This window comes from Megalops cyprinoides, chromosome 24, assembly GCF_013368585.1.
Source record: "Megalops cyprinoides isolate fMegCyp1 chromosome 24, fMegCyp1.pri, whole genome shotgun sequence".
In the NCBI taxonomy this organism is placed as follows: Eukaryota; Metazoa; Chordata; class Actinopteri; order Elopiformes; family Megalopidae; genus Megalops; species Megalops cyprinoides.
The window spans coordinates 1943240-1956788 of NC_050606.1; the positions used below are offsets into that span (position 1 = coordinate 1943240).

The 13549-nt window shown below is 41.6% G+C and overlaps 1 protein-coding gene and 1 pseudogene across 3 annotated transcripts; both read right to left on the reverse strand.

Moving 5' to 3' along the window:
- Positions 1-3448: 3448 nt before the first annotated feature.
- Positions 3449-7512, reverse strand: LOC118771045 (annotated as a pseudogene).
- Positions 7513-9023: 1511 nt separating this feature from the next.
- Positions 9024-12926, reverse strand: LOC118771046 (tripartite motif-containing protein 16-like). 3 transcript variants are annotated; one of them, XM_036518901.1, is made up of 6 exons: positions 12283-12926; positions 11343-11438; positions 10883-11116; positions 10566-10725; positions 10106-10135; positions 9024-9550 (listed from the first exon to the last, which is right to left on the reverse strand). In XM_036518901.1, the coding sequence occupies exons 1-6, from the start codon at positions 12871-12873 to the stop codon at positions 9024-9026; spliced, it is 1638 nt and encodes a 545-aa protein (XP_036374794.1). In that variant the 5' UTR covers positions 12874-12926. The 3 variants fall into 3 exon arrangements, with proteins under 3 accessions (XP_036374794.1, XP_036374791.1, XP_036374793.1); XM_036518898.1 differs by having other exon boundaries at positions 10106-10165; XM_036518900.1 differs by having other exon boundaries at positions 10106-10142; positions 10549-10725.
- Between the last annotated feature and the right edge of the window lie 623 nt (positions 12927-13549).

The following is a 13549-nucleotide window of genomic DNA, read 5'->3' on the forward strand; positions in this document are numbered from 1 at the left end:
CTGCAGCTGTGTGGCTGTGCTCAGGGTGGTTCCTCTGTTTGTGGATTATAAAAATTAAATAAGTAATTGTTTGTTTCTGGTAAGTCTGCTGATACTGCACATAGTGTAAAATATATTTAAAGAAATACATTGTTAATCAGTGTATTGATACATGTTATTCACACACATACACAAGCATAACAACGCAGTGTACATCCCATTGTGTATGTGTGTACATGGCGTACAGAACTTGTGATGCTGTTATTCCCCATCTATAACTACTTTTCTGCCCCGTATCATCTTCCGGGCTTCTGACACCACTGGTCACATCTGTCCCCATACTTACCTTGACCTAAAACCCTGTTGTTTTGACAAATTACATATTGAAATATCAAGCTGCAGTGACACCCTCATACCTCCAGTTGGGGGGTATGGGAAGCTACTCTTACAGTTTGTGATTTGTTATCTGCATAGGCTACTATGCTGTTTATTTTCCTCAGAAATCGAAGCTTTAAATAAACTCTGTCCCACAGGCCTTTTCGATGTCACATATCTCTGTCGGAATAAAAAAAAGAGAGGCTGCCATGAGCACATGAATAATACCCCTTCCGTGCTATATAGACAGTCTGCCTGGAAGAATAATACACTTGTGAGAGATGGCAGTGAAGGTTATTGTCACACATTGCTGGTTTTAAAAAAAGGACATTCCCCCCCGTGTAAGGATGTCTCTCCTCTCCCCCCACATACAGTCTAAAGCAGTGTTTCTCACTCCTGCTCCTGGGGCCCCCCTGTCCTGCATATCTATCCTTGCTCCAAACACACCTGATTGAAATGACTAACATGCTCTTGATTAAATCAGGTGTGCTCAATTAATCAAAAGTGCCACTGATGAGTTCAGTCAGGTAGGTAGAGCAGGGAAAGATGGAAAACGTGCAGAGCAGGGGGGGCCCAGGAGCGGGATTGAGAATCAGTGGTCTAAAGGCACTTGTAACAATGCCCATGAGCCAATTAAAACAGACGCACTAAACATCATCCAATAGTAATACACATGATCAGTGATACAGTTAGTATCCAATCCAAAATCCAAAAAAGCCCAATCATCAGAGAGCCTTGTCTACAGGATAAGAAACCCAGGCACTCTGACAGCTCAGCTGCACCTGCCAGACGGCCAGTAGTGAGATGATAGACGATAGAAACTCTCAGAAAAACAAAACATGGTCACACAGGGTAATTTAAGGTCAACAATTTTCCACTTCCACAGTGTATTAAAAAAAATCAATAAATCCCTATGGTAGAGGCACAGAGTCAATGGCCAGTTTACGTCTAATGTATGAGTGCTTGGTGAGGCCAACCAAACACATTCCCTCGGTTGTGTTGTCTAATGGACACAAGTTCAGTGACAGCGATACAGTGACGTCAGTCAACATTAGATATTTCAGTATCTTCTAACGTTATTCACTGACATGTAATGATTAAAAAAAAATGATATTTGACAAATAATATTCAATAACAGTTGAATACCTGAAATGTTCTGATAAGTATTGCTTGGCTGGAAGACTGAATGTAGATTAAAAAAAAGGTAAAACTCATCACCATGCTTAAGGAACACTGTGCTGTTTTGGAAACAACAGAAACACAGAAACATCATAATGGTCTCTAGCTGTTATTGTGGATACTGAGTTGCATTTATTACATTACATTACTGGCATTTAGCAGATGTTCTTATCCAGTGAAATAATCTGGTACATGATTTGGCGATATATTAGCCAGTATTTGAATAGTCATGTAACCTTCAGAATGGCTGAGGCTTACCAACTGGTGACTTACACCAGTTACAGTTTTTTTTTGACAATGTTGTCAATTTATACAGCTGGATACTGAGGCAACTGTGGGTTAGGTACCTTGCTCAAGGGTACAGCAGCAGTGCCCTAACAGTGAATCAAACCAGCTACGTTTTGATTACAGGTCCTGTTCCTTAACCATAATGCTACACTGCCACCATCCTGGTTATTAACATTTAAGCAAAGGAGAACTAATTAAACTGGCACCTTTTGAAAAGTAATCAAAAGTTATAATGCTTTCATTGCTGTTGTAATGCCACCTTGTGACAAGAGCCGGGAGTCTGTAGACTCAGTTATGAGTAATCGATAACACAGGGAAGTCTTTTTGTCAGAGAAGAGGGCAGTACAGACTAAATGACTTCTTAAAACTTAAGGAACCTTTTGGCCGAAATATGTCTTCATGCACTGATCACGTCATATTTCAAAAGTTTCAGATTTCAATATTTCAAACACTCATCTCCTCTTTGCAGACTTTGGATTTTGGTTCTCCTCCGTTCCAAGTAACGAGAACACAAATCAAACCTTAATTTGCCATCGAGGCATAGCAGTACGATAAACAAAAGCATTTGTTTGTAATGAAGACATTAATCACAGACAGAGTATCCACATGTTCATTACTTCTGTGGTCCTGCTATGTTTGTAAATCACCTTAGAGGTTCACCACAGTGTCGTCATCTACTCAAACGAGGAAAAAAAATCAGCAGTAAGTCCTGTCCATTTATTCTGTTGATTTATTATTGTGCGACTCAATCCGGCATCCACATTTTCATCTCGGTACTGAGCGCTCACTGGTCAAAGCATCATAACGACGTAATCAATCATGCAGGGTGCTACACGTTCCTTTAGGCCTAGCTTTACAGGAGGGCCTCCAGATAATACCGATTACCTGAACGTCTCCTGAAATTTCAAGCACAAATTTGATCTGTGGTGACCTATCTCTTGCTGTTCCCAACCTGAGGTTCGAGAGAAAGAGGAAAGATGGATTTAATTCATGTCTGGTCGATCCAAAACATGTGAAAAAGGTCCGTTACAGCTGGTTAGAATTCCAGAAGCCATGCCCAGGGATTTCGCTGCATGCTAATATCTGGTGCCCTGTGGGGCCATTAGAGCAAATAGAAATATTAGAAATATGATATATGGAATATTTATGGAATCTGGGAAGGAGCAGCCACTGTGTACAGCTGTAGCTGTGGCTCCTGAGACACAGCCCTGCGTTTAGACCAGTTTAGACCAGTATTAACCCAGATCAATGAGAAAAGCTGGAACAAACAGCAGCTGATCATTTACAGATATGCTGTAGGAACTCTTAAAAGTGCACATTACAAAGAGAAAGGTGATGACGATTATGATGATAATAATAGTTTTTTTTTTTTTAAGCACAGAGTTTAACTTTCCAGCACAATCTTTTCTATCTTGTATTATCTGGAGGAAATTTAACATATCAAATGTTAAGGATTTATAATAATTAATAGTGGTTAGTTTGGAATCTTATAATTTCAGGTAATTCTATAAATGATAGTTTACATTCACAGCCATGGGCAATACTGGAACAAACAATTCACAAGAAATTAAGATTCACATTTTATGTTTCTGAATTTAAATGATTGTTGCTTCCTTATGAGTTCAGGTGTTATTTCTCTGTCATTCAAGAGGACAGATTTAAAGCTGTTTTTATACCAAGCCAAAACCCAGGATAGAGGGGCTGAGTGAATGTGGTCTGGACTCTGTGGAGGAGGGTCATTGTGTCAGAGACGCTGTAGAAGGACAGAGTTCCTGCCCTGTGATCCAGGTACACTCCTATTCTGGAGGAGGAGGGGACTGAGATGTTAGTGCTCTTGTTATTGTGCCAGAAAGAGCAACTGGAAGCAGAGCAGTACAAACTCCAGGATTTTTCATTGTGTCCAAGCTTGCAGTCATCACTCTTTCCTTTCCTGCTGTTCTCTTTATATGAGACTGCTATATAAACCACATCCCCACTCCACTCAGCCTCCCAGTAACAGCGTCCAGACAGACCCTCTCTGCACAACACTTCAGCCAAGTACTCAAATCTCTCTGGGTGATCAGGATATGACTGATACTTATTAGTAGCCCATGTCACCCCTCTGTTCTCCTCAGACAGACAGAGGCGTCTGTACACTGTGTTTGGGTCACACTTGTGTGAGCTGGCAGGAGTCTGATGGAAAAGCGCAAAAGGAGGAATGAGAGATTAGTTGAATATAATTTAATCCCAACTATAAGATATTAATGAAATAATTATTACTTTATCACATCATGTACAGTTTTTAGTTCCTAACATTTTGGTTTTAAGCTTGTAGCATTTTAATATATTTTATATAGTCTAAAATAGTTGAGTCAGCTTTATAAAAAAAAAAAATTAAAAAATCTTTGACTATGTATATGTGTGTGTGTGTGTGTGTGTGTGTGTGTGTGTATGAATGTGCTTGTGTATTTTGCCTTTTCACTTCATACTCTTCATATTGTGTTGCTATGCACAACAGTAACATTATTATACACTGTCAGTGTATTATTATGTTTTTTCTTGTTTATTAGAATGAGGAAGACACCATACACTACACTACTCTGCATGCATATTGCTAATGCAATTGCTTATCAGTGTAATACTGTACGCAAGTAAACTGTAACTTCTTGTTAAACACACAGGGGCATAATCATTCCAGTTCTTAATTTAAACTAAACTGGACGGAGAGAGTTTGCCAGATTTGGTTGAATTCTTCACTGTAAATAGACTCACAATTTAAGAACTCTGCTCTGGTCCTGGGCTCTGGAGCCTGTAGAAGGTCCAGATCTTTCACTGTGGAGGAGGGGGGAGGAAGACTTTTAGGAAAACTTTAACAATTTGGGTAAACCAAAAGAGGGGACTGTTTCTGCAACAACAATTCAGCAAATAAGCAGAAAAATCAATACAAACTAAACAAAATCCTTATGTCTCATGAGCAAACAGCATCAACAAAACTATTTGTAAGGAAATCACAAAAAAGGAAATTAAAAAAGAGATACAAGTTAAACAGAAAAAAAATCTGTCCGTTATGATATAGCAATAAACCTTGTCCATACATGTTATATACACAGCTGTCAGAACGTCCACCATTTCTGATACTGCTAAAACCCACAATCAGTTTCTAATGTGTGCTATTTATACAGAATTAATACTGTAGTAATATTTGACTTAATGTGAATTTTTTTTCCATAAAAAAATAAATAAATATATAACATAGTGTGTTTTGGAAAATAAAATTTGGTTACCAACAATCCAGGTTACAACTGAGTTTTAAGGAAGTAATTGTGGGAGCCACCTACATATGTATTGTAAAATGTTTTGAAATATTTCAACAACCTACATAAACAAAGATATATGTCCCACCTACCTGTTCCAGACATCTTTGCTAATTCCTCCTTGCAGATATCCTCCAGTCGCTCTTTCAGCTCAGAGGCAGATTTCTTCACAAACCCAAAAGAGACATGTGGATTGATGGTGATGCTGCTTAAGTCTCCACATCCAGGAGGGACACAGAGAGACTGACAGCTCTACAGACAGACAGACAGAGAGAATAAGTACACAGTCACACACAATGAGCTGCACACATGCAGATTGGCAGAGAGACAGTGATGTTACCTGGAGGAAATGGATGTGATCCTCTGTGTGTGAAAGCTGCTCCAGCTCAGCATCTCTCCTCCTCAGCTCAGCAATCTCCAGCTCCAGTCGCTTAATGACTCCTTCAGCCTGATTCACTGCAGCCTTCTCCTGATCTCTGATCAGCTGTGTCACCTCAGAGCGCCTTCTCTCAATGGAGCGGATCAGCTCAGTAAAGATCCTCTCACTGTCCTCCACTGCTGCCTGTGCAGAGCACTGTTAGGAGACACAGAGAGAGGAGGGCTGTACATTTTAACTAGGCCTTTCACTCAACTCTTAGTGGGACCCAGAGAGCCTGTTTCCCACAGTGTGGATCAGTGGGATTGAGCCCCACAGGGCTGGAAAGTGGCCCAACACTGGGCCCCTCACTGGCTGAATGGAGGAGAGCCCTGACTGAGCCCTGAAATGGCTCTTCCAGCAGCCAGCTGTTGTCTTCTCCTCTGGTCAGTACCCACCGTGAGTGACTCCACAGCCTGTCTCAGATCCTGCAGCTCCTTCTCTCTCTCCTGGATTCTGTGCTGGAATTTCCTCTGTGTCTCCCCCAGCTGCTTCTGTGGGCAAACAACATTTCCCATAATACATTTCACATCTTCCAATAAGAATATGATATCAATCACTGTAAAGTCCATGAAACTGTGCTCCATATGCAAATCAGAGTGTAGGAGTAAGCTTGCTTTCCATTAGAGTCAGATCCTGACCAATCAATGTGATAGCATAACCGGAGATTTCCAGCTTTCTTTATGTGAGGTCTTTAAGCATCCTTGAAGTAATTGGAGATGCTTAGGGTGCTTGCAATAGGGTGCTGCAATTATACTTGCAGGGTGCATATTTAAACTGGTGTGCTGGGAACTAGAACACACAATCGCTCTCTTGACAGTTGAGACAACAGCCATGTTGTTCTGGAGTATTCATTCTGTTCCTACAGAGACTCAGTGGATTCGCCCATGCTTACTTTTTAGGTAAATGTAATTTGTGTGAATGAATGATATTGAAATAATAATTTATCTTCATTATCCAGCAGTCCGTCCAGTTCCCATAAATCAGCTTGATGTAACAGAGCCTTTGTGGAGGGAACAGCTTCTACACAGTGTGTGTGAACTGGCTGCTCCAGTCGTGCTGATTCCCATTCAGGGAGTGAAAGGGGGGTGAGGGGTGTGAACAGAGCTGCACACCAAGAGCTAGACTGTCTTCACTTCCTGCTCTTACTGATGTATTTTGGTGAATGTTACTCCCTCATTCACTGTTTTTTTGCACAATGTTATCACAATGCATTTCTGATATGATTCTTTATGCTAACGTTAGAATACATAGTGGAGTATTTTAATAGCAGTTGTAGAAATTATTTCATGAAAGAACAGCTCCATTAGCTTAAGAATGTACAATGCTGTACATTTCTCACAATTCAGACAATTCCCACGGTTTTAGCAATGATGTTGCTCCTACCTGTTTCTCAGTCCTTTCTGCTGCAGCTGAGACTGTATCATGGTCTCTGTGTTTATCCATTGTACACAGATAACAGATACACTGCTGATCAGTACGGCAGTAAACCTCCAGCAGTTTGTCATGATGGGCGCAGATCTTCTCCTGTAGTTGTGAGGTGGCCTCTATAAGTTTGTGTTTTTTCCCTGGATTTATCTCGTTGTGAACCTGGAGATGAGTTTCACAGTAAGAAGCCAAGCACTCCAAACAGGACTTGACAGCTTTGAGCTTTCTCCCAGTGCAGACATCACACGCCACGTCTCCAGGTCCAGCGTAACAGTGAGCAGGAGGAGCAGCTTGGAGTCCTGTCTTCTTCACTTTCTCCACCACTTCAACCAGCATGGTGTTTCTGCCCAGAACAGGCCTTGGAGTGAAGGTCTGCCTGCACTGGGGACAGCTGTAGACACCAGTATGACCATCCTGATCCCAGCAGCCCTTAATACAGTCCATACAGTAACTGTGTCCACAGGGAATTGTCACCGGATCCTTCAGTAGACCCAGACAGATTGAACAGCTGAACTGGTCCTGCTCCACTGAGATACTAGCTGCTGCCATTTTACTGCACACAGTAACTGACAAACTGTCTGAGAGACAGAGTTTAGTTTCATTTTCCTAGAAATGTGCGTATGTATGAGAGAGTGAGAGACAGAGAGAGAGACTTCCTGGTTCAGAGCTGCAGGAGGTGTGGTTTTGGACTGAAGCCAGGCTGTGGAGAGCAGGCTGAGCAGAGAGAGGAGTTTAATGATTACACATCTCCCTCACTGTGTAGTGCTGCTGTATAAATATCTCCCACAATCCCTCACTCTGTAGTGCTGCTGTATAAATATCTCCCACAATCCCTCACTCTGTAGTGCTGCTCTAAAAACGTCTAACATACATTGCTGTACTGCTGTAGGGAAATGTTACTCAGACTGCACAGTCTTTCATTTTGTAATAATTTTGACTTTCACGTGTTTTTAGCTTAAGGGATATGTTTCTTTTGTATGATCTTTGGGTGAAATGTAACGTGCTTCACAATTCTGACAAAAGCATCAGTTAATTGAAATGCACCCCCCCTCCCACTGCCACATGATCTGATTGGACGATGGAGGCCCAGGTGAATGTTGTGTGATGAAAGTCGTGATACTTCTCCGGTGGCCTCTGGATGACCACAGCTGGAGTTCCTCTTTGAATTACCAGGCACAGCAGAGGCATTAAGTGCTGCATATGGATGTTGGGGTACGAGGATGTCTGTGCTAATTAACCACAATGCAACCACAATCTGAACAGCTCTGTACCCCCCACCTGTGAGAGTGAGTCTCTGTACACCTGTGTGTCCCATGGGCTGTGCAGGGAATGTTTCAGGAGATCAGGGAGCTGTTATGATAAAGCGTAGGGTGGGGTCCTAGGTGCATCTTTTTTTGGTCTTGTCCAAAACTTCTGACTCTTTTTTTTCAGGTGCAGCAGTCAGTTCTCATCCTGGATCCAGATGAGGTGACTTACTTCCTTCAGTGTTTTAGTGCTGTTCACTGCACGCTCTGCAGGGGGCGCCAGATCAGTTCTGAACTTGGCCAGGGAGCTGACATGCATGAATGTAATTAATGAGTCTGGAAGGAGCAGCAGCGAAAACAGTTGATAGTCATCCCAGATCCTCAGCCCTGCAGTAAAACCACAGTAAACTGGGAACACTCATGAATGTAGTAATACCTAAAGCTGGTGATACATCCTGGACTTTTAACAGTTCAAACTATTAAAAAATGATGATGTTGATGATGATGATAATGATAGTGATGATATTTATTTTTTAAACACACATGAATACATCCAATCAATACCTTTCTCCAGCACAATCTCTCATTCCTTATGCTGTTTAAACAAAAGTAATTCCATTAAGTGTTCAATATTTGTAATTAGTTTGTTGCCACAATTTGGAATTTGTTCTAATTTAATTAATTTTAGAGAAATTGTACCTCATATTTATAATCTTTTTCAAGAATAGAGCACATAATTTACAAGAATTTCAGATTCATACGTCATGTTTCTTAATTCATTTTAAAGGCTTCCTCATTCCATTCTCTGACAATATTTATGTCTCATTCCAGAGGACACAGTTTTACAGTTGATCCTGTATCAAGCCAAAACCCAGGATAGAGGGGCTGAGTGAATGTGGTGTGGACTCTGTGGAGGAGGGTCATTGTGTCAGAGACACTGTAGAAGGACAGAGTTCCTGCCCTGTGATCCAGGTACACTCCTATTCTGGAGGAGGGGGGGACGGGGGTGTCAGTGCTCTTTCTATTGTGCCAGAAAGAGTACTCTGAAGCAGAGCAGCGTAACCTCCAGGACTTTTCATTGCATCCAAACACACAGTCATTACTCTTTGCTTTCCTGCTGATCTCTTTATATGAGACTGCTATATAAACCATATTTTGTCTCCACTCAGCCTCCCAGTAACAGCGTCCAGACAGACCCTCTCTGCACAGCACCTGCCACCGCTTCTCAAATCTCTCTGGATGATCAGGATATGGCTGCTTCACTGTCCCACATGTCACTGCTCTGTTCCCCTCAGACAGACAGAGGTGTGTATTTGCTGTGTTTGGGTCCAGTGTGAGCTGGCAGGAATCTGATGGAGGAGAAACACAAAATCAGGAATTCAGATTAATGAATATAATTTGAACCCAATTATAAGATATTCATGAAATAACTATTACTTATGTACTATGTACAGTTTTCAGTTCCTAATATTTTGGTTTTAACGATGTACCATTTTAATATATTTTCTGGTTTGAAATAGTTTAGTCAATTTTATATTTTGCAAAATGAAGATTTTAACATTCTATCATTTTCTTGGACTCTGTGTGTTTCTATGTCTGTGCGTTTTACTCTTCATACTCTGTTATTTTTTTCCTTTTTCCTACTATCTATTTCAACATTGTTATATACTGTCTGTATATAATAAATGTGTTTAATACTATCATTTATTATTCATTGTCATTTATTACAATAGGAGAGATGCTAGCCAGTACACTATTCTGTGTGTATAATGCTGCATGCAAGTAAACTGTAACTTCTGGTTAAACACACAGGGACATACATCACTGCAGGTCTTAATTAAAATTAAACTGCACTGAAAGAGGTTGCCAGACTTGGTTGAATTCTGCACTGTAAACACACTCACATTGTAAGAACTCTGCTCTGGTCCTGGGCTCTGGAGCCTTTAGAAGATGCACATTTTTCACTGTGGAGGGAGGGGGGAGGAAGCCTTTTAGGTCAATTTTAACAATTCAGGTAAACCAAATGATGGAAGCGTGTCTAAAATAATTTCAGTAAATAAGCAGAAACAACATTACAAATTGAACAAAATATTTAGGCCTCATGGGCAAACAGTGTCAATAAAACTATTTGTAACAGAGTGAATATATATATAAAAAATCATACACCTCACATACACACTTATCAAATGTCCAATATTTGCAATTTAACATAGTGTCTATTGGAAAATAGAATTAAATTCAAACAAGTCAGGTTAAAACCAAGTTTTAAGGTAAGAATCATGGCAGCCGCTTGCATACGAATTGTAAAATGTTATGAAATATATTTTACAAACCTGCATATAATGACTTGGATGTCCCACCTACCTGTTAAAGAGATCTTTGCTAATTTCTCCTTGCAGACGTCCTCCAGCCGCTCTTTCAGTTCAGAGACAGATTTGTTCACAAACCCAAAAGAGACATGTGGATTGATGGTGATGCTGCTTAAGTCTCCACATCCAGGAGGGACACAGAGAGACCGACAGCTCTACAGACAGACAGACAGACAGAAAGAATAAGTACCCAATCAGACACAATGAGCTGCACACGTTCCTGGGAGAACTCAGGAGCATCTCCATTGGACAGCTCTGTGTGAGACACGCCCCCTTCTTTTCTGCAGATTGGCAGAGGGACAGTGATGTTACCTGGAGGAAATGGATGTGATCCTCTGTGTGTGAAAGCTGCTCCATCTCAGCATCTCTCCTCCTCAGCTCAGCAATCTCCAGCTCCAGTCGCTCCATGACTCCTTCAGCCTGACTCACTGCAGCCTTCTCCTGATCTCTGATAAGCTCTTTCACCTCAGAGCGCCTTCTCTCAATGGAGCGGATCAGCTCAGTAAAGATCCTCTCACTGTCCTCCACTGCTGCCTGTGCAGAGCGCTGTTAGGAGACACAGAGAGAGGAGGGCTGTACATTTTAACTAGGCCTTTCACTCAGCTCTTAGTGGGACCCCAGACAGTGTGGCTCAGTGGATTGAGCCCCACAGGGCTGGAAAGTGGCCCAACACTGGGCCCCTTCACTGGATGACTGGAGGAGAGCCCTGACTGAGCCCTGAAATGGCTCTTCCAGCAGCCAGCTGTTGTCTTCTCCTCTGGTCAGTACCCACCGTGAGTGACTCCACAGCCTGTCTCAGATCCTGCAGCTCCTTCTCTCTCTCCTGGATTCTGTGCTGGAATTTCCTCTGTGTCTCCCCCAGCTCCTTCTGTGGGCAAACAACATTCCCAAGAACACATTTCAAATCCACCAATAAGAATATGGTATAAATCACTCTATAAAGTCAATGAAACTGTGCTCCATATGCAGTTCAGTGTGTAGGAGTAAACTTCCTTTCTATCAGAGTCACATCCTGACCATTCTATGAGACAGGTTAGTTAGCAGTGAACAGGAGATTTTCAACTCTCTACATGTACGATCCTGAGCTCTCTTTAGGCATCACTGAACTAACTGGAGATGCTTGGCGCTTGTGTTTTACCAATGGTGAGCACATTTAAGGTGTGTATATTTGCTGGAAATTAAGTGTCAATAGAACAGTCACTCTCTAGATATCTGAGACATCAGCCCTATAATTCCAGAGTATTCATTTCCTCTTACACAGACTCAGTGGATTCACCCATGTTCACTCTTTGGGTAGATGAAACTTCTCTGAATGAATGACTGAAATAATATTTTATATAAATAATAATTTAACTTGATTAATTTCTCTTCTTTTCATTGTCAAATAGTCTTACTGAGTTTTATTTAAACTAAATTGATATATAATCAAGGGCATAGTAAAATCTTGTTATGCAATGCCTTAAAATTATATCATCAAAGCTTTAATCATCAAAGGAAGTAAACTGGACTAAAAATGATTGCATTTACAGAGGAGGAATGCTTTAATGTCATGCACACAAGTCTGCTGTACAAATACTAGCAGCATACAAAGCCAGTAGAATGAAATTATGTTAAAAAGCTGTTTTAGGGAGCTATATATGTAATGAATGGAAGCTCCATATTTTTGTACATTCTAAGAGTCTGACAGTTCTCACAAGAGTTCCTGGTCTTACCTGTTTTTCATTCCTTTCTGCTGCACTTGAGACTGTATCATGGCCTCTGTGTTCATTCATCACACACAGCAGACAGATACACTGCTGATCAGTACGGCAGTAAACCTCCAGCAGTTTGCAATGACGAGAACAGATCTGTTCCTGTAGTTTTGCTGTGGCCTCAATCAGTTTGTGAGACTTCCCTCGATTGAGTTTATCATGAAGGACTAGATCAGTTTCACAGTAAGAAGCCAAGCACTCCAGACAGGACTTGACAGCTTTGCGCTTTCTCCCAGTGCAGACATCACACGTCACGTCTCCAGGTCCAGCGTAACAGTGAGCAGGAGGAGCAGCTTGGAGTCCTGTCTTCTTCACTTTCTCCACCACTTCAGCCAGCATGGTGTTTCTGCCCAGAACAGGCCTTGGGGCAAAGGTTTGTCTGCACTGGGGACAGCTGTAGACACCAGTTTGATCATCATGATCCCAGCAGCCCTTAATACAGCCCATACAGTAACTGTGTCCGCAGGGAATTGTCACCGGATCCTTCAGCAGATCCAGACAGATTGAACAGCTGAACTGGTCCTGCTCCACTGAGATACTAGCTGCTGCCATTTTACTGCACACAGTAACTGACAAACTGTCTGAGAGACAGAGTGTAGTTTCGTTTTTCTGGAAATGTGCGTGTGTGTGAGAGAGAGGAACTTCCTGGTTCAGAGCTGCAGGAAGTGTGGTTTTGGACTGAAGCCAGGCTGTGGAGAGCAGGCTGAGCAGAGAGTGGAGATTAATGACTACATATCTCCCCCAATCCCTCACTCTGTAGCGGTACTGTATGAACATGTACAACTTACATTGCAGCAGTGCTGTATAAATATGTTACTCAGACTGTAAAGTCTTATGTGAGAGTTTCAGCTTTCAGTAGTTTTAGCGCAAAGAATATGTGCCTTTTGTATGCATTGTTTGATTAAATTTGTCTTGGTTCACAGTTCTGACAGAAGCATTAGTGCATTAAAATGCATCCATACCTCCTTGAGACATGGAAAGTCCCCTTTCCTTTTTCAGGGCTGAGAGCATGGAGTTAGCCGCAATATTCTATTGTTTTCTGTTGATCTATTGTTACATAGCACCCTATCAAAGAATAGGAACTCCCCATGGGCTCACTGTTCAGTCACTAGTCAGAAACTTGTCCCTCTAAGTGGAACATGATCTGATTGGACAATGGAGGCCCAGGTGAATGTTGTGTGATGAAAGTCGTGAGACTTCTCCGGTGGCCTCTGGATGACCATAGTTG

Coding starts and splice junctions, on each gene's coding strand:
- LOC118771046 (XM_036518898.1), bottom strand. CDS start 12,873: ATGGCAGCAGCTAGTATCTCAGTGGAGCAGGACCAGTTCAGCTGTTCA. Junction 11,117..11,342: donor AGGCTGTGGAGTCACTCACG/GTGGGTACTGAC, acceptor GTCTCCTAACAG/CGCTCTGCACAGGCAGCAGT. Junction 10,726..10,882: donor ATCACATCCATTTCCTCCAG/GTAACATCACTG, acceptor GTCTGTCTGTAG/AGCTGTCGGTCTCTCTGTGT.